Genomic DNA, 26,317 nt, shown 5'->3' on the forward strand with positions numbered 1-26,317 from the left:
TGCTTCACTGTAAATATGCAACTCTCGAAATGTCACCTGTAAATAAATCATCATAGTCTTAAGCAAGGCCTCCATGCGGTCAATCATTGTTTCAATTAAATGCTCACTATTGTGGCTCGGGTAATCCTAGCCCGAGGCATATTTGCTAGTTTTCAGTTAATAGTTTTTGTGAGTCTCCCATATAACAAAGTTTTTGAGCTTTAGTGCATCCCACGCACTACTCCTTTGCGACCTTCCACCTACTGTAATCATTTGTAAGCTTAACTCACAAACACTATGTTTCTGGTGTTCATCACTAACACCTCTTATCTGAGGTTTGCCACACACCTCGTTCTGCATATCTGACTATACCGATCTTCTGTGAGCATCTCATATGTGTCTCTCACAGCAGGCTCTTTTACATTGGTAAGCATTTCTCTTCCACACAGACACAGTACATCTCATTTTTGTGAGCATCCCACACAAGGCTAATTCTTAGTGCAAATGTATCTCCTAGAGCTTCTTATATTGTTGTGCAAGAAAATGCAGATTGAGTGCACTCTACACTCGCATCATCCATCTACAATAACACTTCTCATAGATTAAACAACAAAAGTTTCTTTATAGTGTGGTATACTTTGCGATGCATTAAGGGTTTCTCCACCCCCCCAGCCACAGGAATGCAGGCGATAAACATCCAGTGTTGGAGAAATTATTCTAGCTCTCCTTCTTGTACCCTGCTAAACCAGGGGTTTCCAAAAGAGATCCGTCTCACTTTAATACTCAAACAGACACACAGAATTCTGTGCCATACTATTAGACCAGCCTGCCTTAGGGTGGACTCCCCCAAACCTTTTGCCTGCTTACCTTCTGTTTTTGCTGGTTCTTTTTGTTGGTCTGGGATTCAGAGCACTTTACCACTGCTGACCAGTGCTAACTTGCATACGCTTCTCCCCTAAACATGGGAATATTGATGTATACACAACTGGTATATTTTATTTTCTTGTAAGTATTTTGTACAATGGTATACCATATACCCAGGGCCTGTAAATTAAATACTACTAGTGTGTGTCTGCAGCACTGATTGTGCCACCCACACAAGTAGTCCTTTAAACATGTCTCAGGCCTGCCACTGCCGAGCCATGTCAATTTGGTATTAAAACCCCTTTGCCAAGTTTTAAACTTCTATTTTATTACACATACGTCACCCCTAAGGTAGGCCCTAGGTAGCTCCTAGGGCAGAGTGCTATGTTACTAAAAGGTAGGATATGTTCTTTTGAGTTTTGCATGTCCTGTAGTGAAAAACACCTACATTTGTTTTTCACTACTGTGAGGCCTACTCCTCTCATAGATTAACATTGGGAATTTCTCAATACATTCTTTTATGCTGTAATTCCTGGTTAGAAAAGAATAGCTGTTCCATGTTTTACATCTTTAGAATGGCAATGATAAATCCTCCTTACTGGTAAGGTTGGATTTCATATTACTATTTTAGACAAGCCACTTTTACAAAGAGGCCATTTCTCTGCTCTTACAGCTCTGTGTGCCTATAGCCTGTCTCCAATACACTCCAATAGTAGTCCAATTGCTTTTTGAGGTTTAGGAATGTCGCGAAGAGCATTTAGTTGATTCTTCTTGTTTTTTGTCCCACTGTTTGCTTGGTGCATGAAGATGTAAGATTCAAAAACATGTTTTTTTCACATTTGGTCTAATTACTTTGTGAATATAAATAACAAGTAAAGCATACTTGCAAACTGTGACTACATGCCTGCCTTTATCAATGTTTCACTACAAAACGATATGATTGTATTAGTTTAACAGGGTACGGCAATGGGTGATTTGCATAGGGTCACTGGAAAGTACAAAAGTTGTCCTTGTCCCCCCGGAAATGTAGTGTTTTCTACGCCCCTGAAGACCAGTTCACCTTTTATCACTCCTGTTAAGTGACACCCACTGAGCATGGAGTTGAAGATCCAACAATAAGGACTTCTCACACATAGGCATGTAGACAACCCTTCATAAGACTTGTGTTGCTACCACCTCATCGCTGTTCTCATCAGAATGCCACAAGACTGATTCACAACCTCACACCACCCTGGCTTTCACAAAACGCAGTGACGGACTGTCCACTCTACACAAATATATGCTGCATCTCCTGACACTTCCTCTTTCACTTCCTTTGAATGATAACCTAGAAATTATTATAGTCAAAGGTCGGCGTAACTAAGCACTTGTCGCTAAGATTCATAGTGCATCGCAAAGTATCTGTAAGGCAGGCGGCATGATAGCCAACGTTCAGCTTTGCTAAGCATTTGTCAATTGAAGGCTAAGGTATATATTGTATCGCGTATCTATGGAGGTCGGTGACATAACATCCAGTGTGCAAGCACCAACTTTAGGTAGCCGTTATGATGATCTGGGATTATTACCATTTCTACTCTATCGTTTCTCATTTTCCTGTCCTGACAAAGCAACATTGTATCCAGAATTTTAGCCAAAACACTTGTTGGCTTCAGTCTTGGTCTGAGAGTCTGCTTTGACACCTGAATTAAGAAACTGCATCAAGAGAATTACCATTAAAAATCACATTTTGCAAATCCTGATAAACTCTTATGAGTTATATGCCAAGAACCACTCTGTTCCCCACTAAAACGCCTCACAATGTTGTAGTCAGCATAATCAAAAGCAGCAGAAAGATCAAGCAAGACCCCGGCAGTGATGCAGTCTTCTGCCAAACTCTGGTTGTCCAGAGTGGATATGGAGGCTGAGACGACACCAATATGCCACTGGCTCTACTTTCTTTTTGTCTTCATTTGGCAGTGCGGCCTGCTGTCTTGACCTTGGTTACTATTTGCGGTGCTTTGTTTTGCCTGCCATCCCTCCAAGGTGCAACATAAGTAGCGTTTTGCTCGGTCTGTGTCTCCTGTGAGCCTCTCCAAACTACATGTTCTTTCTCTTTTGTAGACTAGTTCTCAGTTCCTTGTAATCTCCTTCACCCTGCTTATTTTCTCTACACAGATCATCCTCTCTGGATACCCAGGTAAGTAGCCGAAAGTTGAAAGACGTCTTACCCTGTTTGGCATTGTTATGACTAGAGCCAAACGCTCTGCCCTGCTTTACTTGACCCATAGCCCTCACTTTCATCATAACGCAAATACAACCCTACCAAAGATTCACTGATTGCACCTCTCCTTTAGCTTTCCTAAAACTTCTGTCACACTGGGAGTTTGGGCTACAACACTCACGGGTAAGTCTTACAGCCCTCTATAGCCAAGACACCTGTGGGTATTTGTGCGCTGTACACATTTTATTAACATAACAATCCCAGCTCCTATGAGGTGCTTCGTGAGGCTCCTGAGTTGCTCCTATTATGGTGGACTTGACAATTGTTGCTTCTCAGCCGCTCCTGGGTGCACTTCATTTAGTAATCTGTGGTCACTTAACTGTGCCTTAGGAGGGGAGCTTCTGTGATTCTTAGGTGTATGGTTTGAACATAGTCCCACAGTTGATGATTGTTTAGTTGAGAGAATAGCAGCATCTAAAACCTGTGTAGTTTTATCGTCCTGCAGTAAATGGCAACTAGGTAGTGCAAGGTGTGAAATTTAAAGACCAGGTCAGGGTAGTTCTTATTTTGGGGATTGAATTGCACAGGTTACCGAGTACTGCGACATTTGGGGTTTATATGGGCCATTTTTTGAGTGTAGTATTGGCTAATGCATATTGACCCTGAGGCATGCAGGATTACTGAGTGAAGGTTATATATTTTGTATTTAAAAAAAAATTATATATATATATATATATATATATATATATATATATATATATATATATTATTTTTCCAATGGGGGATTACTGCTTCAATTGACCATTTAATATTCAGCTGTTTGTTGGTGACCTGTTTTCAGTGAACTCCCTATAGTATTCTGTGGTTGTTTAACAGTGCCTATGGGGATTGACTTCTGTCATTTCTGTGTGTACTCCATATAGTGTACTTTAGGCAACGTATTTGTGTCTGTTGGACTTGATCTCTTTCAAGGTTTGGGCTGCATGTGCGCATGGGGAGAGCATCATTCTACATTAAATGTGGATCCCACAGATCTACATCAGTGGTGGCTTATACTTGATTATTAGATTACCCAACAATGGCAAGTGCGCCAAGTCTGTTCTGGCACTTTGTGACATTTCATGCTTAAGTACAGTAACATTTTAATGCACGTCTCCGGACCTCGCATACCATACCAAACACGTTGCATATAGGCCTATCTAAGAACAATTTCCTTTTCAACTACAAAGCCCAAAGCATCATTCAGGAACCTGATGTGTATCGGAGTGCTTTGTGAGTCATTCAGGTGTACGAAATTCTTATTGATGAATTCTTGTTAATTATTACAATACAATAAATACATTGATTTGCTATAGTACAGCACAATACAGATTAACAAAGGGTAGGACAAAAAAGGTTGATGAGTACATCTTCAAAATGGAGTTTGTATTATAAAATACCTGAAAAAACCTATGGTTAATGGGAAAACCTCTAGTTAAAGCATTGGAAATTCATTAAGGACAAAAGTGGTGAACATTTATACATGTTGGTGGCTGCTGAATTTTAATTCCATGCACTTCAAGAAATGTTTTGTGACCAATTTACTGGGGTAAGTCAGTCCTGCTTCTGCTGAGGAATTGCATAAGGTCTGCTTGGGAACCTGGTTTGGAATCACTACAGTTCTACTTGTTCATTGTATCACTATGTTCAGGATTTCCATGGTAGCCTGTGCGATTCATGCCGTTCAATAGTTGTCTTCTTTCGCTTCTGATTCTTGAATGTTCTTTCACTTACTAGGTGAACCCAAATACTGGCTACATTGACTATGATCGACTAGAAGAGAATGCCCGTCTGTTCCATCCAAAACTGATCATTGCAGGTATGGTGACACATGGTGAAGTGGAAAGATGTGTTCTTGATGTAACTATGCAATATTAGTTCTCATGTCCATGCTTTAAGTCCAGCTGAAATATAAAAAGTGCATAGGAGTAAGTGTTGGGTAGTCCTCTTTTACCATTTGTTTCCAGTTCAGGTGACCATCCCTCTAATTTCATTCTGAACATTCTATCTCCCCATTTTCATCTTACCCTCATGTCCATTCCATTTGACCTCTTCAGATCCCTTCTTTCTGCTCCGTAGCCTTAGACCAAGCTCTTAGCGCAATGCAGGATCATGTGCTTCTGTATATCAAAACCACTTCCCAAAGTTTATTGAGCATAATCCGATAAAGGAAAATTCATACATTACACTTAAATACTTGTAATTTGTGACTTTTAGTGCGTACTTATAAAAGGTTGGTCAGAGCCTATTGCATCCTAAGCTGCTTTTAGAAGAAACCTAGACCTGCTTCTCTTTCATAAGCTTGCAGCCTTTCACAGAACTGAAGGAATTTTTTGTTTTTCACAGAACGGAATTGAGAAATTTAGTCCTATTGCATTGGGGAGGCACAATCTCTCTTCAAGCATGTCGACAGACTTCTTGAATCTTTTTTCTAAGCTGCAAGTATGTATTACTGCAAAGACGGCCCTTGACTGTGGTGTCTTTATTGTGGATTAGAGCTATTAACATTTATGTTTCCTATTATACAATTTGGAAAGGGAATTGAAGCCCAGTAAGAGTTCAATAAGCTCAATAAAGATTAATTGAAATACCCTCATGGACTCTTCTTGAGGACTCTTGGGTCTGGAGTGAATGACTGGATTTGTTTGTTGCTGTGGAAATCTGGTCCCTGAAGTTTGGGTGCTTCAGGACGGTAGACTGGCTGACCTAAATGCTTAGATGGTACAATTTGTTGTTTAAAAACCTTGTCTCACATCTAATCCTGGATTTCTCAAGGGCAGGTGACAGACCCCAAAACATTTTCTGCGTCCATTTAGGGTGTCCAGCACTGACTCTGTAAACATCTCATAAAGCGAAATGAAAATATAAGACTAGTTGAGAATGCAATGTGTTAAAGTGTGTTTTGACGTGCGTCTGTGTTTTGATTGAATAAAGCATATAGTGCATTAGGGTGTATTACATGTGGCCATAGTACTTAGTAAAATGAACACCACTGGGTGGGTATGGGCTCCCAAGCAGCAAGGCCAAGCCACAGCCTTCAATAGTACACAATAGAAAAACGCCAATGCTGCCTATATCAATTCACTGTATACTTGTCATCTCACAGTTGAATGAAACATAAAGTGAGGGGATCTGAATTTCTTGAATAAATCCTGAGTTTTTTAGTTTAACTTCATTTTGATTTTTTGATCATTTTTATCATCAAATTTTTACATTTCAAAAAACTTTAACATACAATATATACAAAACATTCTATACAATGAAACATTCCCCTTCCAACAATCCCACATACAGTCACTTGTGGATCACAGTCAGACACTCCCATACACTCCCACAATTAAACCATTTCTATGTACAATTATTCATAATTTTAACGAAATACACTTTTTCCTATGAAATGCCATAGATTATGGATGACAACTAATTTTATGTTTCATCAAGAAATTTTTCATTCATTAATTGATGTTTGTTAGAAGCGGCTGTCTCTAGTTGGCAGAGGTATACACTTCTGACAAATAGGGACACACCTTTTCTAGTCAGGGCAAGGGGATCACACACTTAGATAACCCCTGCTCACCCCCTTGGTAGCTTGGCAAAGCAGACAGGCTTATCTCAGAGGCAGTGCGTTAAGCATTTATGACCACATACAGTAATAAAGTGAATACACTACAAATGGACACGACACAGTAGTATTATAAAAATAAGGATTTTTATATAAGGCTTAGCACAAGACCAAATAACGACAAAAATATACCACAGTCTTAATAAATACTCTTGGAAGGAAAAATAATTCAAGCACGGTTTCTTCTTAGCACAAAGTCTTTAGTATCAAAAGCAACTCTTCTTCTTTAAAACACAGTTCTTGGCAACAATGTAACCCACACGGGAGTCACCCGACGTCGAGGCAAAGTTAATCCAAAGGTTCGGCGTCGACCGCGAGGAGCGCTACGTCGAGCCCGGAGTCGCACAGACCCCAACAACACAGTACCTTGGAAAAGTGAAGCACTCGATGATCAGCGGCGTCGAGATGTCCGGCGTCGCGTCTTCGGCGTCGATCGGGCCTCGGAGTCGGGGCGATCTGCAGCGGCGTCGACCGAAGTCAGGCGGGAGCAGCGCTCACGATATGGAGCAGGATACGGCGTCGCCTATGTTGCAAGAGTGAGCAGCGCACACGGCGTCGAGAGGGCTCGAAGTTGATGTGATCAGCAGCGGTGCAGACACGAGGTCACTTGGAGCTGGAGCCGAACTCACTACTCACTGGCGTTGTTGCTGGCGTCGATCGGGCCCGGCGTCGAGGAAGCGGGACACTGGAGCCGTTACTCACGATGTCGAGCTGGATTCGGCGGCGTCCGTCGGCGTCGAGATTGCTGGGTTCTTTCAGAGGGGCTGGATTCACAAGTTCCAGCAAACAGCACTTTAAGCAGATGAAGTCCTTTAGCCCTGTGACTTCAACAGGAGACTGGCACTCTTCCAGCCCTTGGAGATTTTCTTAGCAAAGATTGAGAGTACACACACAGTTCCTCTCTCCTGGTTCCTTGGCAAAAATAAAGAAGCAATGCAGGATTCCCCCAACAAACAGCACTCTGGCAGAAGGCGTAGGCAGTCCTTAGATCAGCAGGCTTCTTGTCCTTGGTTCAGGTTTCCTTGTCAGAAGTGATCTGAATTCTTGGTTCAGGGGTCCTTCTCTTATACCCCTTTTTGGCTTTGATCCCTTTGTCCATGCAGGGGAATTTCCCCCCATCTTGGGTTTGTTGTGGGTGTTGCCAGGCCGAAGCACCTGGCCTATTCACTGTGCAGGGCAGAGTCTTCAGCCGCCCAGCAGGAGCGGAGCCAGCATTGTCACTGGCAGGGGCAGGGCCATCAGTTGCCCGGCAGGAGGTGGGCCAGGAAAGTCCCAGGCAGGCACAGAGTCATCAGTCGCCTGGCAGGGGGGCGGAGCCAGCATTGTATCAGGCAGGGCATGTTGGAAAGGCGGCCCCAGGGGAGACAGAAGGTGTCTGACTGTCCGCCCCGAGACCCACCTCTCTGTAGGGAATAGGCCGAGCACCGTAGGGAGGCCTCCTTGGCGAGGCTCCTCTCCTACAATCGTAACAGCCGGGTAATCACACTACTTACAGATAGACACTACACAGGAAGGAGGTTCACAAGAATCTTTATATAAGTACTCAAAGCAAGTTCTTGGCAGGATAGCGGCAAGGATCGAGGGACCCGTAATGTCTTGATCTCGGGGGAAAAAGGGGGTAGCGGGACAGTCTCGGCACCCACTGGTGCTTGGATAGTTCAGGGGTTCAGGCCGCGACAGCGTCAGCAGGGCCTCAAAGGTAGTTCAGCTTGATCAGGCCGCGACAGCGTCAGCAGGGCCTCGAAGAGAGTTCAGCTTGGTCAGGCCGCGACAGCGTCAGCAGGGCCTCAAAGGTAGTTCAGCTTGGTCAGGCCGCGACAGCGTCAGCAGGGCCTCGAAGAGAGTTCAGCTTGGTCAGGCCGCGACAGCGTCAGCAGGGCCTCAAAGGTAGTTCAGCTTGGTCAGGCCGCGACAGCGTCAGCAGGGCCTCAAAGGTAGTTCAGCTTGGTCAGGCCGCGACAGCCTCAGCAGGGCCTCAAAGGTAGTTCAGCTTGGTCAGGCCGCGACAGCCTCAGCAGGGCCTCGAAGGTAGTTCAGCTTGGTCAGGCCGCGACAGCGTCAGCAGGGCCTCGACTCCAGATACAACTCCCGTCCTGATCCAGGGCTGGCCCAGATATAGGACTGGAGTCCTTTGATGTCCGGACCCTCGCGCCTGGGGGTCAGAGGGGCCGGGATGACGGTGTCCAGACACCCAGCAGGGGGGTGGAGCCAGCGCCCAGGGAAGCTGGAGGGCGATCGATACCAGGCGTCCGGGGACGGCTGGAGGGCCATCGAAACTTCCCGCCTTTCGGATCTGTCAAGTGGCCACTCGACCCCCTGGGAGGATCTTGGTGCCCCGATGTCGGGGCTTCGCTGGGGCCGGGGCCCGGGTGGCGGCGGCCACGTGCTCGGGACGTGATAGGCCCAAGATGGAGTCGGGCCAGAGATGGGGCCAGGCATGGTGGCTGGACCGGCGGCGTTGGCGAGCAGGGTCCGCCGGGGACTAGGGAGAGGGAGAGCCGTAGGTTGCCAGGGGGCGGCCCTTCTTGCGGGTTCGGAACTGTTCGTGTCAGGGGGGTCGACAGCAGCTTGATGGCGGCCCGATGTCGTCCGGGGGCCGCCATGTGGGAGGGGTAGGCCCACGCCACGAGGCCGTGTCCAACAGCAGGCTATCAGGAGCTACTCTTCCCCTACTCTCAATGCAAATGCCCCACTCATCCCACACTGACTCATTCAGACCTCTGGAGCCACCCAGCTCCTGTCACACGCACACCAGAACCAGCAGAGACCGGTAGACAGTTAGACAAGAAAATAGCTACTTTCTAAAAGTGCTATTTTCAAACACAGAGTCCAAAAACCATCCACACAAACGGATGCATTATTAAACCCTGAGTTCAGGGATACCAAACTCGACATTGCACCATGCTCCCCGAGCCCGCTAGGATTATAGCATTAATAATCCTGGCAGCCCATTCTAACTGATGGGGAGCAGGTTACCTTACAATAGTGAAAAACGAATATGGCTGTAATTCACTATTAGGACATGCCAACCTTGTCAGGCTTGTCCTACCTTATGCTTACCATGCACCCTGCCCTTGGGCCTACCATAGGGGTGACTAACATGAAGTTAAGGGAAGGTTTAGGGACTGGCAAGTAGGTGTACTTGCACAGTCTGCGTGACAGTACCAGACTGCACGTGGTCTAGCAATGGTAGACCTTCAGACATACTTTTACTAGGCCGCTCTTGTGGGTGGCACAACACGTGCTGCAGGCCCACTAGTCATAACAAGTAGGCTAGTGTGTCATCTTAGTTGTCCACTTGTTTTATTTCATTCAGGATTGGTGCCTCTACAAAGGAATTTTTTTGAGGCATTTTACAGTTGTCTTTATTTAATGTTATCACAATTGTTATATGTGTATGTCTTGATTTAATGTATTCTTTATGGTTTTTTTCAATGTATTTGTGAACCTTTGTAAATGTGATGTGAATCCTTTCTGTTGCCATTACATCTTTTCATAATCTTTCTTTATAAAAATACAAGTGTCTAAAACACAGATGGTTTGCCAGCCTAGCAATTTATTATACTAGGTGCGTACTTGTGTCAATCAACTATTACTGCCCGGCAATTTGGTTTGTTTATTCTATAAGAGTGGTCCGGCCGGTCAGAGACGGGACCCAGCCTTTCTTCTTCTTTCCTTGCAGGCCCACTAGCAGCATTTGTATTTACAAGCCCTGGCACTCCTGGTGCACTCTACTAGGGACTGACAGTAAACCAAATAAGCCAACATGGAATTCAATCAATACAGCAATTTCACATAGGAAGCACTTGCACTGTGGCACTGATCAGCAGTGGCACAGTGCCCAAAGCATTTACCAGAAAAAACATCGTAAACAGAGGAGGCAAACAGAAACAAGCATTTACAATGCAATGGTTTTGCCTTTGTTAAAGTTAGAGCTATTGGCATTGCTCTTGACATTATTATTTTTTTTTTTTTTTTTAACATAAATAAATGGCATTGTCATTTACAATGCCACTAGCTTTATCTCTCGCAAATGACACACACAGAGCCCCCCCACACCCACCCACACAGAGCCCCCCACACACACAGCCACACAAAGCCCCCCACACACACAGCCACACAAAGCTTCCTACACACACAGCCACACAAAGCTTCCCACACACACAGCCACACAGAGCCCTCCACACACACCCACACAGCACAAGCAGGCAACAGGGGCACACGGAGGCACAAGCAGGCAACAGGGGCACACGGAGGCACAAGCAGGCAACAGGGGCACACGGAGGCACAAGCAGGCAACAGGGGCACACGGAGGCACAAGCAGGCAACACGGGCACATGGAGGCACAAGCAGGCAACAGGGGCACGAAAACGGAGGCACAAGCAGGCAACAGGGGCCCACGGAGGCACAAGCAGGCAACAGGGGCCCACAGAGGCACAAGCAGGCAACAGGGGCCCACAGAGGCACAAGCAGGCAACAGGGGCCCACGGAGGCACAAGCAGGCAACAGGGGCCCACGGAGGCACAAGCAAGGCAACAGGGGCCCACGGAGGCACAAGCAGGCAACAGGGGCACCCGGAGGTACAAGCAGGCAACAGGGGCACCCGGAGGTACAAGCAGGCAACAGGGGCACACGGAGGTACAAGCAGGCAACAGGGGCACACGGAGGCACATGCAGGCAACAGAGAGGCGTTTTATGTAAAGAGTGTGTGCGAGGACTTGGCACAGGGAGTTGTTGCGGGAGCTGGTTATTAAAGAGCAGGACTGAAGATGTTCTAATGTAAATGAGGCGGGACAGACGGCCGGAGACACGGACAGCGGGAGGGGGGGTGGGGGGTGGGGGTGCGGGAAGGAACGGGAACACGGACATTATGGAGCTGGGGGGCCAGGGTTGAGTCTCGGCGTCGACAACATAATCTGTTAGGATAGTAAAGAGGCCATTGTGCAGGGGAGAGAGAATCATGAATCTTAACATTTCAAACAAATACCTTTATATCTATAAATCTCAGAAAGCGAGCATGCAAGCATGTATCTGACAGCTGATCACTTACAAGACAGCGTGCCTTTGGAGGCTAATAATACTTCTCAGCAGGAACCTCTAAAACGAAGACATTCTCGAATGGATCGCGGATTGGAATGTTTGCAGCACTATTTTTGGCTAGACATGCCTGCTAATAGACAGAAATAGTCATCTTATTTATTATTTAAAAAAAAGCCAAAGACACGTACACATTGGCAACCCCCCCCAGGCCATGTGCAGAATCCCTCTAGTAATGGTGAACCGGAGTGGCTCCAGGGTGCCCCTGTGGCACTGCACAAAACAATCCTTATTGCATGCACCCCCTCATTCTTGTCCCTTCTCACGCAGGACCCTGCCTTAAATAATCCTATAACGTATGATTCTCGAATCCAGATTCATCCACATACCAGGCCTTCCTGTTAATTCACAGACCATCCACGTTCAGCGATTCCAGCGCCATTAAATACCACGGGTTACTAACTAGCCGCCCTCGGCCATTAACCAGCTCCGTTGTCATTAAAACGCACTGAGCTGAGCACTCGCACTGGTCGCCGCCGCCGGCCCTGGAGGAGTGTCACTGGGCTCGGGGATGCCACATTAGGCCACACTCACGCAGCTCATTCGCAGGCGGTGAAGACGGATGCATCATCCATGCACTGAGGCCCTCGCGCGAGCTTCTTGAAGCTGCATTAGGAAAATGACAAATCTGCGGGGAGTGGGCAACGGGAGGCGGGGCAACAGACAGCGGGGGGGGGGGCAACAGACAGCGGGGGGGGGCAACAGACAGCGGGGGGGGGGGCAACAGACAGCGGGGGGGGGGGGCAACAGACATCGGGACAATAAAACCAGAATTTGTCTGCAAACAATATTTAAAACGTAGTTTCCCTTCTCCAACTTTACCAAGTTTAAGTCACCTTGGTGTCTTGGTGCCGGCGGGGAAAGGAGCAGGGGGCGGGAGGGGGCGGGAAGGGGTAGAATCGGCTGCGTGGAGGAGGGGGCGGCGGCGGATTTCGGAGGAGAGGAGTGAGTGGGTGTGAAGAGGAGTGGAGGGGAGGGATAATTATTCCCGTCCGAGCCTGAGGGAAGAAACCGAGAAGGTCAGGAAGGCGGGTGCCGGCTCAATGCCGGAACACTAAACCATCTCTGCATAAAGATGGGGATTAAATAGAGTTTGTGCGCCCTGGAAAAAACGGAGTCTAAAATGCACTTTGGCTTCCCTTACACTGCGGGCACAGATGATGGACTTTGTTTCACAAGCGCCCCCGTTTCCTCGCCCACCCAGAATGCAATTATCGTAAATGTCAGCACTGGATAAAAATGCCACGTATGTCAAATGCTACGTATGATATGCCCACTTGCACAACTATGCTGAAGAAATTGTTCTGTGCGGACCTGGGCTGCCAGGTGTACAGGGATCAAACTTGTTTTCTTTTTTGCCATTTTAACTTGTGAAACTGGAGGGCATAACCCAGGCTGCTCTGTGTGCAGGCATAAGGCCTGCACTGTCCGTCGCCATGTAATGAACGAAAGACAAAAAGGTTCCGTGCGAGGCTATCAATTTTAAGAAGGAATGCTTCGGTGCGCAGGGCCCTTTAACCCCAATCTGCACGCGCCTCGCCTCGATATGCCGGCGGTGGTCGGATCGTGATAAAGTAATTAGTTTCTTTTCCAGCCCATTCTCCTCTTGCCTGCCCTCCTTCTCCTGAGAGGTCCGGCTCTCCAGCCGCCCGGGCAGCGCCGCCATAATCACTTGTGTCAGAGCGGCGACCAGTTAGGAGAATCATCAAACAGGCGCAGAGGCGGACACTTGAGAAGAAACCAAAAAGCAAACAGGGACCCGTCAGCCCTCCTTAACTCCAGGCACCGTCTAATGAAGAGCAGAAGCCTTACAGGGCCCTAAGTGAGATGAGGCGGCAACGCACGCAGCTCTCACTGCGGCACGCCACGAAACAAGCCAAGCCTAAAATCAACGGCAGCAGTCCAGATCACAAGTCGTGGCTGCTTCCTGGAAGTCAGCGAAGTCAAGGGGTGCACAATGTTACCATAATCCTTGACGAACCTCCTGTAATAACCCGTGAGACCCAAGAAGGCTCTCACCTGAGTCTGGGTTTTGGGCGGTGCCCATGCCAGGATGGTATCAATCTTGGGTTGTAGGGGGGCCACCTTGCCGCTCCCTACTTGGTGCCCCAAGTACACCACTGAACCCTGCCCAATCTGGCGCTTACTGGCTTTGATTGTGAGGCCTGCTCTGCGCAGGGCCAACAACACTTCCTGGAGGTGGCGCAAGTGTTCCTCCCAGCTGGCGCTGAACACTGCGATGTCGTCCAGGTAGGCGGCACTGAAATCCTCCAGTCCAGCCAAGACCTGGTTGACCAACCTCTGGAAGGTGGCAGGGGCATTCTTCATCCCAAAGGGCATAACCCGGAACTGGTAGTGCCCATCTGGTGTGGAGAATGCTGACCTCTCTTTTGCCCCATCGGTCAAGGCGATCTGCCAGTACCCAGACGTTAGATCAAACGTACTGAGGTACCGGGCAGCCCCCAACCGATCTATGAGCTCATCAGCTCTGGGGATGGGGTGCGCGTCAGTCTTGGTGACTGAATTGAGTCCTCGGTAATCCACACAGAACCGAAGTTCCGGTGAAGCACCAGGCGCTGCAGCCTTTGGGACCAAGACCACTGGGCTGGCCCACGGACTGCTAGAGGACTCAACCACCCCTAAGGCAAACATTTTGGAGACCTCCTCCTTGATGTATGCTCTGACCTAGTCAGTCACTCTGTAAGCCTTGTGCTTCACAGGAGTGCTGTCCCCGGTGTCCACATCATGGACACACCACTGCGTGACATCAGGAATCAAGGAGAACAGATCAGGGAATTGTCCCAACAGTTGGCGACAATCCTGCTGCTGCTCAGGGGTCAGTGTGTCAGAGAGGACAACACCATCCACTGACCCATCTTGCTCTTTTGCATACAGGAGGTCAGGAAGAGGCTCACTCTCCTCCTCCATTCCAGCATCTGTAGCTAGGAGCATGCCCACTTCGGACCTTTCTAAGTGGGGCTTCAAACGGTTGACATGCAGGACCCGCAAGGGGTTCCTGGGAGACTTCAAGTCCACCATGTAGGTGACATCGCTCTTTTTCTCCACAACCTCAAATGGTCCAGTCCACCTGTCCTTGAGCGCACAAGGTTCCACAGGGGACATGACCCAAACTTTTGTCCAGGCTGAAGCTCTACCAGAGTGGCCTTTTAGTCGTACCACCGCTTCATCTCCTCCTGGCTGGCCTCCAGATTTGCCTGAGCAAGATCTCTGAAGCGCCTAGTCTGGTTCCTAAAGGCCAGCATGTAACTGTATACATCCTGGGGAGGTTTCCTGGGAGATTGCTCCCAGCCTTCTTTGACCAGACTTAAAGGTCCTCTTACCGGGTGACCATACAAAAGCTCAAACGGGCTGAACCCTAGAGACTTTTGTGGCACCTCACGGTAAGCAAACATCAGGCATGGCAAGAGGACGTCCCATTTACGCCTCATTGGTTCTTCAAGACCCATAATCATGCCTTTTAAGGGTACGGTTGAATCTTTCAACCAACCCATTACCTTGAGGGTGGTAAGGAGTGGTGAACTTGTAGGTTACCCCACACTCCTTCCACAGAGACTTCATATAGTTGGAAATGAAGTTGGTGCCCCGGTCTGACACCACCTCTCTGGGGAACCCCATTCGGGAGAAAACACCCATCAGTGCCCGTCCAACCACGGGGGCCGTCACTGTTCTGAGAGGGATGGCTTCCGGGTACCGTGTGGCATGGTCCACCAAGACAAGGATGAACCTGTTGCCCAGGGCTGTCTTGGGGTCCAGGGGCCCAACAATGTCAATCCCCACCCGGTCAAAGGGGGTACTGACCACGGGAAAAGGTTGGAGGGGAGCCTTCTGCTTCCGCCCGCTTTTCCCACTTGCCTGGCAAGTTTGACAGGTCTTGCAATGGATATCTGTATCCCTTCTCATCTGAGGCCAATAAAAATGGGTGACAAGCCTGTCATAGGTCTTGTCCTGCCCCAGATGTCCAGCTAACGGAACGTCATGAGCCAAACCCAGTAGGAAGGCTCTGAAGCGCTGGGGTACCACCAGCACACGGGCTGACCCAGGCTCAGCAGCCTTAGGCTCACTATACAGGAGGTCGTTCTCCCAGTAAACAAAATGTGACCCTGACTGATCACCTGAGGTTTGGGCTGAGGCCTGCTGCCTCATACCCACAAGAGAAGGGCACACTTTCTGTTCTGCACAGAATTCCTCCCTGGAGGGACCACCATCCTGCTGCCAGTGGGTCAGCTCGGGTAGGTCTCCCAGTTCAGCAACTTGTTCACCTGTGGGTTCCAGGGCATACCCCTCAAGGTTTGCCTCCTGGACCACGGGAACTATGGGGGACGGTTTCCCGCGCCCCCTGCCTCTTCTCTTCACAGCTGGGTCCTGGGCCATACTTTCAGGCTCCAGAACACCATCAACACCCTTACTTGCTGTCATGGATCGAGTGGTTGCACACACCCACTCTGGCACACCCAACATTTTCAAATGTGTCTCCCTCTCCACCTTAGCCCAAGAGGAGTCTTCTAAATCATTGCCCAGGAGACAATCAACAGGCATGGCGGGCCTTACAGCAACTTGAAGAGTACCTGAAACTCCCCCCATTCAAAGGAAACTTGAGCTACCTCACACTCTCTCTGGGAGTTGTCAGCAGCTATCACAGGGTAGAATGCGTGGGGAACTACCTGCTCTCTGGACACCAAGTGACACTTGACAGCTGTCACACTCGCTCCGGTGTCTCTGAGAGCTTCCACTCTATGGCCATTAATGGTCACCCACTGCCTATATTTCTTAGTGTTACTAGGCAGGGGGGGTGGAGGGACCAATTCCATGTCTCCTAGAGAGACCAGGGACATCTCTGCGGGACCCTCCCCACCACGGGCAACCATCTCCTCCCCTCCCAGGGCTACACTCGCCAACTGACGGGGGGGTGCACTAGAGTTCTTCAAGGGACACTGAGGATCATAAAAACGGTGTCCCACCTGCTTACAAGCGAAGCAGGTCATGGGGCCCCTACGAACAGGTTTACCTGTCGGGGCCTCTGATTTCTTATCTGGGGGAGGCTGGGAACCCTTCCCTTGGGGATTACTTTGGGGCCCTTTCTGGAACTCCCTCTGTTTACCCTTGTCCCCCCCACTCTTCTGCTGGGGACCCTGCCCACCTTTGGCTGAGTCTCCCACTGGACCCTTGTGGACCCTGGTACTGACCCAGCGGTCCGCCTCCTCAGCAAGTTTTCTAGGGTTAGATATCTTGCTATCAATAAGGTGCTGGCGCAGCTCTAGAAAACAGTTATTAGACAAGTGCTCCCATGCAAACAAATCATAAAGAGCATCATAACTTTCCACTTTGCTGCCCTTTACCCAACCATCCATGGCTCTGCAAAAAAATGACACATATTCAACCCACGTAGTACCAGGCAACTTCTTACATTCTCTAAAGGCCTGTCTGTACTTTTCTGGGGTTAGGCCATACCTTAACATTAAAGCATCTTTCATGTGAGTATAAGACATCCTATCCTCAACAGGCATGCCTAACAGGGTATCTCTTCCCTCATTCACAAAGCGACCCCACAACCCCGCTCCCCAATCCTTCTCAGGGACCCGGTGGGCCAACAATGCTAACTCATATGCTTTAAACCATTGACCAATATCCTCATTCTTCTGAAAATCTTTGATCACATCTTTGGGAAAATAAAACCTACTTTCTGCAGGCACAGATGGGATGCTGCCACCAGAGGGATTCAATTCTAACTCTTTAGCTTTGAGCTCCAACTCCCTCAACTTGGTATCATGCTCCAAAGCTAACTTTTCCCTTTCAAACTCCAACCTTTTGATCTCCATATCAGCTTCTCTCCTGCCTCTTGCATTCTCGATTTCCAACTGCCCATTTATCTTAAGTTTTGCCATTTCCATGTTGTAAGCTCGCTCTTTCTCCCTTTCTTCTCTTTCTTCAGGAGAAAGACCCTTGGAGGAAACACTGCTGCCAGAAGAGGATGCGGGCCCATTCACTGGCACTTCCTCCTCCCTTTCCCCTGTCGGTACCACCACCGGATCAGAGGAATCTCTGGCCTCTAACCAGGCCTGCAATGCTTTGAGATAATCTGGCCTCCTTGAAATGCCTGTGGTAGGAACTTGCAACTGCTTGCAAAAGGATTTCAGCTTCTTTAACGGATAGTCGTTCATCTTACTCCTATCAAATTCCTCCACAACAGCAGGTGTAGTGCCTCCAGCATTACTCATGGTCAAAACTGGCAGTTTCAAAAATCAAGCTCCAGGAAATTTGGAGAACAAAAATAGAATATCCAACCAAAACAGATTGTGGATGCGCTATGGTCTGCTTTCACTATGTAGCGCGCACTAATCACTGCACATGGGTCATAAATGCAAAGTTCAAATCCTCACCGCTGACCCACCAATGTTAGAAGCGGCTGTCTCTAGTTGGCAGAGGTATACACTTCTGACAAATAGGGACACACCTTTTCTAGTCAGGGCAAGGGGATCACACACTTAGATAACCCCTGCTCACCCCCTTGGTAGCTTGGCAAAGCAGACAGGCTTATCTCAGAGGCAGTGCGTTAAGCATTTATGACCACATACAGTAATAAAGTGAATACACTACAAATGGACACGACACAGTAGTATTATAAAAATAAGGGTTTTTATATAAGGCTTAGCACAAGACCAAATAACGACAAAAATATACCACAGTCTTAATAAATACTCTTGGAAGGAAAAATAATTCAAGCACGGTTTCTTCTTAGCACAAAGTCTTTAGTATCAAAAGCAACTCTTCTTCTTTAAAACACAGTTCTTGGCAACAATGTAACCCACACGGGAGTCAACCGACGTCGAGGCAAAGTTAATCCAAAGGTTCAGCGTCGACCGCGAGGAGCGCTACGTCGAGCCCGGAGTCGCACAGACCCCAACAACACCGTACCTTGGAAAAGTGAAGCACTCGATGATCAGCGGCGTCGAGATGTCCGGCGTCGCGTCTTCGGCGTCGATCGGGCCTCGGAGTCGGGGCGATCTGCAGCGGCGTCGACCGAAGTCAGGCGGGAGCAGCGCTCACGAGATGAAGCAGGATACGGCGTTGTCGATCTTGCAAGAGTGAGCAGCGCTCACGGCGTCGAGAGGGCTCGAAGTTGATGCGATCAGCAGCGGTGCAGACACGAGGTCACTTGGAGCTGGAGCCGAACTCACTACTCACTGGCGTTGTTGCTGGCGTCGATCGGGCCCGGCGTCGAGGAAGCGGGACACTGGAGCCGTTACTCACGATGTCGAGCTGGATTCGGCGGCGTCTGTCGGCGTCGAGATTGCTGGGTTCTTTCAGAGGGGCTGGATTCACAAGTTCCAGCAAACAGCACTTTAAGCAGATGAAGTCCTTTAGCCCTGTGACTTCAACAGGAGACTGGCACTCTTCCAGCCCTTGGAGATTTTCTTAGCAAAGATTGAGAGTACACACACAGTTCCTCTCTCCTGGTTCCTTGGCAAAAATAAAGAAGCAATGCAGGATTCCCCCAACAAACAGCACTCTGGCAGAAGGCGTAGGCAGTCCTTAGATCAGCAGGCTTCTTGTCCTTGGTTCAGGTTTCCTTGTCAGAAGTGATCTAAATTCTTGGTTCAGGGGTCCTTCTCTTATACCCCTTTTTGGCTTTGATCCCTTTGTCCATGCAGGGGAATTTCCCCCCATCTTGGGTTTGTTGTGGGTGTTGCCAGGCCGAAGCACCTGGCCTATTCACTGTGCAGGGCAGAGTCTTCAGCCGCCCAGCAGGAGCGGTGCCAGCATTGTCACTGGCAGGGGCAGAGCCATCAGTTGCCCGGCAGGAGGTGGGCCAGGAAAGTCCCAGGCAGGCGCAGAGTCATCAGTCGCCTGGCAGGGGGGCGGAGCCAGCATTGTATCAGGCAGGGCAGGCTATCAGGAGCTACTCTTCCCCTACTCTCAATGCAAATGCCCCACACATCCCACACTGACTCATTCAGACCTCTGGAGCCACCCAGCTCCTGTCACACGCACACCAGAACCAGCAGAGACCGGTAGACAGTTAGACAAGAAAATAGCTACTTTCTAAAAGTGCTATTTTCAAACACAGAGTCCAAAAACCATCCACACAAACGGATGCGTTATTAAACCCTGAGTTCAGGGATACCAAACTCGACATTGCACCATGCTCCCCGAGCCCACTAGGATTATAGCATTAATAATCCTGGCAGCCCATTCTAACTGATGGAGAGCAGGTTACCTTACAATAGTGAAAAACGAATATGGCTGTAATTCACTATTAGGACATGCCAACCTTGTCAGGCTTGTCCTACCTTATGCTTACAATGCACCCTGCCCTTGGGCCTACCATAGGGGTGACTAACATGAAGTTAAGGGAAGGTTTAGGGACTGGCAAGTAGGTGTACTTGCACAGTCTGCGTGACAGTACCAGACTGCACGTGGTCTAGCAATGGTAGACCTTCAGACATACTTTTACTAGGCCGCTCTTGTGGGTGGCACAACACGTGCTGCAGGCCCACTAGCAGCATTTGTATTTACAAGCCCTGGCACTCCTGGTGCACTCTACTAGGGACTGACAGTAAACCAAATAAGCCAAACATGGAATTCAATCAATACAGCAATTTCACATAGGGAGCACTTGCACTGTGGCACTGATCAGCAGTGGCACAGTGCCCAAAGCATTTACCAGCAAAAACATTGTAAACAGAGGAGGCAAACAGAAAAAATGGAGGAGAGACTCATGCCAATGATGCCAGGTCTAACCATGTTCTTATGGCATTGGCAAACACAAGGTCTATGCGTTTCGAACTCTTCTTAGTATTGAGTTCTCATCAGGACCAAACTCTCTAGCATGTGCAACACTTCAATTTGTAGAATTCCTCAAGCCCACGGCGCGGGACAACCGGTGTGTCTTGGTGTTCAAATAAGCTAATGTTTTTCTTTGTGCCACCGGGTATCAGGGGTTTGTTTCAGTATTAGCCCTTAGTTCAGGTGGGCCATTGATGTGAGCCGGCTACAAATTGAATTGTTGCACATGCTAGAGAGTTTGGTCCTGATGAGAACTCGATACTAAGAAGAGTTCGAAACGCGTAGACCTTGTGTTTGCCAATGCCATAAGAACATCAATTAATGAATGAAAAATTTCTTGATGAAACATAAAATTAGTTGTCATCCATAATCTATGGCATTTCAAAGGAAAAAGTGTATTTCGTTAAAATTATGAATAATTGTACATAGGAATGGTTTAATTGTGGGAGTGTATGGGAGTGTCTGACTGTGATCCACAAGTGACTGTATGTGTGATTGTTGGAAGGGGAATGTTTCATTGTTTAGAATGTTTTGTATATATTGTATGTTAAAGTTTTTTGAAATGTAAAAATTTGATGATAAAAATGATCAAAAAATCAAAATGAAGTTAAACTAAAAAACTCAGGATTTATTCAAGAAATTCAGATCCCCTCACTTTGTTTCATTCAACTGTGAGATGACAAGTATACAGTGAATTGATATAGGCAGCATTGGCGTTTTTCTATTGTGTACTATAGTACTTAGTAAGTCATGGCTTAATGATTAAATTCAATCAACAGTGATTTCTAAAACCCGAGGTTAGAGGATGGATGTTAACCATTTTCAGCACTTATTGCTTTTTAAATTAAGAACTATGAGCGTACGTTCGCATCTAGGTTACCTTAGTGTCCTCATCCACATCTGTGCCATTATTAATTGCAAGTACTTATTTCTCTTGGTTCCAGGTGTCAGCTGCTACTCTCGTAACCTGGACTATGCCCGAATGAGAAAGATTGCAGATGAAAATAGCGCATTTTTAATGGCGGACATGGCTCATATCAGTGGGTTGGTAGCAGCTGGAGTGGTGCCATCACCGTTCGAGCACTGTGACGTGGTATCCACTACAACCCACAAAACTCTAAGAGGTTGCAGGTCTGGCATGATTTTCTATAGAAAAGGTGGGTATACTTGCTTCTTATTAACCATGACCCAGCTTGGTTTTCTGCCATTTTAAAAAAAAATGTATTCGTTAAGCACATGAAATAAAATACACACGTTTCACTTCAAAATAAGAGTTTTTGGCCTTATAAAACAGTACAGAATATCCACAAATGCTGACAATATTGTTGATGCAATCCAGTGCAAATTTCTGAGCCCATACCAGTTGAACTTCCCAGTTGTATAGTGAGGCCCGCTTGCCATGGTCCCCAAATCCGTTGGAGTTTTTTGCTACATCCTCTGTCCTTTTACACTGTCTTCTCCAGTTTTCTGCCAACAGATTAGCAGAGTACAGAAACAATATACACTAAACCCCATTTTCCTTTTGCAGGTGTTCGAAGTGTTGATGCCAAAACCGGAAAAGAGATCATGTACAATATTGAAGGGCTCATTAACCAGGCTGTATTCCCTGGACTACAGGGTGGGCCACACAACCATGCCATTGCTGGTAAGTTTAAGGGGATGGGGACAATCCCCAGGGGCTTAGACTGTTCGCAAGCATTTATCCGATAATCTTTTTTGTTTGTAATGTGCTAAAGGGCTGAGGGTATGCCATGCATGAGTTCCGTGCTCACTATGCAACAGGATCCTTGGTCTGGGGTTGCTTGTGTTCGTTTCTGAAGGGTTCCTCATCTGACTGTTTCGGATGCACTGTTCCTGTGAGTTGCATGGTCAGTATTGCCTTGCATAATGCTGGCCTCTGTCTAGAGTGCCACAATGAGCGAGAAATTATAGATTGCGAGGCTACAGAGTGGTTTCCAGTGGCTTAGACTGTTTAATCATACCTTCAATCCCCTTTTGTGTGTTTGTTTAGTAGTCATTATTTTTAAACCTGCGGTGTCTTTGTGTCTTCGGAATGACTACTGACTTTTAAAGAATTAACCAATGTTACTTCATTTTTAAGTATAGTAGAAATCGGAGTCTGGTACAGAATTTTGTTTGACACTACCTTGCCAAAGATTCATATCACCCAAAGAAACGTCTCTGCAATAAACATATGCTTTGAGAGCCCGAGTTGCAAGGGGAGAAAGCTGCGTCCCAAAACTCATCCCAGGTTTCTGCTGTATACGAGTCCAGTCACACAAACTTGGCTTTTGGGACTAAGTTTGTTAGGCAAGTAGTACTGCACAAAAGACCCCGTCATTGAACTACATAAACCATGAACCAAAACATTGAGTGCAATTGTGAAGCACATACAACTGCCATTTAGCCCATTTTCAATGTGCACCTTTATTTAAGGTTTATAGTAGCTCTTTTAGTATTTCCTCAGAGGGTTTTAAAGGCTGCTCTTTGCAGCTCTATATGACCCATTAGAGGTTTTAGTATTCTTTTCAAATAAAAGGCTTAGGCTTCGAGCCCTCCGCTGTAGTTGACTGAACTACCACTGCTTTCCATCCAGGATCTCCGTCCATCACCACCCCCTTTTGTACCGCTTTGTTCGCCATAAGTGTGGCAGGGTATGCTCAGACATGAGTCCCTTGCTCACTTTGCCACTGGATTCAAGCAAGCCGGGCTGAAGACGGCTGTAATGCCAGAAACCAGTTCTCGGAAGCTGTTTCCGGTCCAGGGAAGGCATGGCTTGGCAGTTCGGGCTGAACTGTTCCCATGAGGCACAGGGTCAGACTGATTTGCATATGGCCATGTCTGAACTGGGGTGGCGGAGTGGGCTAAAGAACGGTGATGGATTAAACCCAGATCTTTTGACTGGGCGTGAGTGTTTGATTGGTTCAGATGCTCCGTCCATCACCACCCCCTTTTGTACCGCTTCCATCCAGGACCGGCACTGATCCAAAGCTTTGGAGCCGGCATCGTGCCCAGCTCAGGCACTGAGTCTGTACTCCAAAAGCAAACCTTCCTTGACGTCGACAACCTCTTCGACGCCCCCCCTATTTGCTCTTTATCCAGTATTTGGGTGTCTTTCATAGATTCACATGCCTGAATCATTCCCCGTCATCGATACGGGAGTCCTTCCGGTATTTAAAAAAGTAATGTCCTAGAGACATGCATAGAAAAGAATAGGCCTAAGGATCCCACCTTAGTGTCCTATCCACGTCCTTTTGTAAAAAGGACCAAAATAGAGTAGGCCCAAGGGTCCCACCTTAGTGGCCTATCTGTGTCCTTTTGTAAAAAGGACCAAAGTAAAGAAGCCAACCAATCAGCTACTACCTGCTTCTAGAACCTTTCTGTCAGGAGCCTAGGTCTCTCAGATTTTCTACCGCACGTTGTGCTAGGGAGTCTCCACCTGAGTTCTCCTCAGGATTTTTTTCTTCAAAAAACGATTTACCAAAAATTGATACTTTATGGCTGATTCACAGAAAAAAGGTCTCTTCAGAGCCTGTTCCTCGTGTGGAAAGAAAAGGCTCTATGTAGAGGACAAGCATGAAACCTGCTTATATTGCCTCTACCCTCACCATCTACCCAAGGACTGTAAAATATGTAGGACCTTCTCAAATAAAACCCTGAAAGACAGAGAAGGGCGCCTGCTGCTCTGGCTGGACAGGCTGAAGAAGAGGACGGACGACCTGGTGTCAGAAGACGGTGAGAGTGTGTCTGGTGCCTCACAATTTTCCTTGAAGAGGCCAAGGGTTACTTCCCCTAGCCCCTCAGACACCCCTCCTAAGAAGACTCTCAAGAAGTCCTCAGAGGGCAAAACCTCAGTGTCTGACAAGGATCTTCCTGTCTCCAGGAAGCTACCGCTGACCTCGACGACGACAGCGTCTATTATCTCTTCAGCGCGGAAAACTGCTTCAACGACGACCCCATCGTCGGCCTCCTCATCGACGAAGACGACGCCTTCATCGACGGCGAGTATGCCAGTGTCATCGATGATTCCATTTTCACCGTCGACGATGAAGTCGTCGTCGACGACTAAGTCCAAGTCGCCGGCGATTGCACCGTCGACGACGACCATCCCGTCGACGACTACCATCCCGTCGACGAGAATAATACCGTCGACGACGGGAAAATTACCGTCGACGAAGGTAGTGTCGACGAAGTCGTCGACGACCCCTGGAAATGCATCGTCGTCATCAGCGCCGCATGTGGCACCGCCAACAGGGAAATGGAAAGAGTCTGCGTTACTCTCCCAAGCCATGGATACCTTGCCGCCACAGGCAGTCCATATGGGCATTAAAAGCTTGAGGAAACCAATTACGCCAGACCTGATGTCTCCTAGTAGGGTGCAAAAGTTGCCTCCAACCTGCCTCCTTCAAGGTGAGGAGTCGGAGGAAGAGTTGTACACACAAGCCACAAGCCCATCAGACCTTGTGGTCAAGTGCCAAAGCACTGATGAGGAAGTGGAAGAAGTGGAACATACAGTCCACGCTCAAGTCCGCACACAGGTTACACCAATGGTGTGCCTACCAGCGGCCATAGTATCGGACCTGCAATTCCTAATACAGGACTATAAGCAGCGGTTCCCGGAGAAACCCACTCCGCCTACACCTACAGCTGTACACGCACCCACTCCATTGACCCGACACAAGCCGCCACCTCTGGTGCTTAGTAGGGAACAAGAGCCAGTGCAAGAAATTCACTTGTCTGATGACGAAGAAAGAGACCAGGAAGAGGGCGAGGTCCGTGAAGACGAGTCTGACCCAGATGCAGATCAAGACTATGTCGCTCCTGGGGGGCGTGGCCTGGAGCCGTCGATGGTGGACGTGTAATTCTCCAGCTCCGTCCTAAGCCCTAATATACTAGCTGATTATCCTGCATTCCCCTGCCTGCAGCTCACCTGATTTCTGCATAAGTTGTCTCCGGAGGCGAGCGGCGTGGAGCGGTGAGGTTTAGCCCCTCTCTGATCGCTCCTCCGGCAGATTCCGACGACGGAGCCTGGTGCGGCCTACGAGTCGGAGTGGAGCCCCGGCCTCAAGTGATCGGCCTGGCCGGCCTACCCCCTGCCTCCTTCGCGGTCCGATCGGGACCCGGGATTCGAATTCTGCTGTGTTACCAGCCGGGACTCCGGAGTGCGGTGAGGTGTCCTATCCTGACTCGAGCCCCTGCCACGGCCCGCCCGGTCACCTCATTGCGGACCGGCTGCCCTGCTGCGTGGCCCTTCAGGACGCGGGCCTACTGCCGGGCCGTCCCCCCCGCCCACCCACGAGGCCAGCGCGACTCCAGCGATCCGCTACAAAGACGGGGACAGAGGGGCGGACGGCACACACGGTCCGCTGCCACCACCGCGGGACCGGCTTCGCCCTGCACAGGCTGCCTGGGTTACAGTGTGGACCGGCCCATCTTTAATTATATCCTGCGCCATCTTGCCAACGCACCGGGGCTTGACCGAGCCACTCGGACCCTGGCACTCTCGCCTGCCCCCGAGGCGCTGACCGGAAGACCTGCGGCACTACCCGGAGTGGCATATTTTACAGACTCACAAACCCCAGGTACAGGGGTCTGAAAAGGGGGGGTGTGACGCGCGCTTTGGCGCATTAACACGGCACTACAACCCCGTCCCTTGCTGCGCTCCCGGCAGACGCGACAAGCCCTGCAGCGGCCTGGACCCTTCCACCTCT

General features: G+C 48.5%; 1 protein-coding gene across 1 annotated transcript in view; it reads left to right on the top strand.

Moving 5' to 3' along the window:
• SHMT1 (serine hydroxymethyltransferase 1) overlaps nt 1-26,317 on the top strand; it is a 213,508-nt gene that overhangs the window by 79,965 nt on the left and 107,226 nt on the right. The window contains exons 6-8 of the mRNA XM_078665177.1: nt 4,820-4,901; nt 21,551-21,763; nt 22,135-22,251. Of these exons, the coding sequence (XP_078521303.1) occupies nt 4,820-4,901; nt 21,551-21,763; nt 22,135-22,251 (412 nt within the window). The remainder of the gene's footprint in view (nt 1-4,819; nt 4,902-21,550; nt 21,764-22,134; nt 22,252-26,317) is intronic.

This window comes from Lissotriton helveticus, chromosome 10 (assembly GCF_964261635.1).
Source record: "Lissotriton helveticus chromosome 10, aLisHel1.1, whole genome shotgun sequence".
NCBI lineage: Eukaryota > Metazoa > Chordata > Amphibia > Caudata > Salamandridae > Lissotriton > Lissotriton helveticus.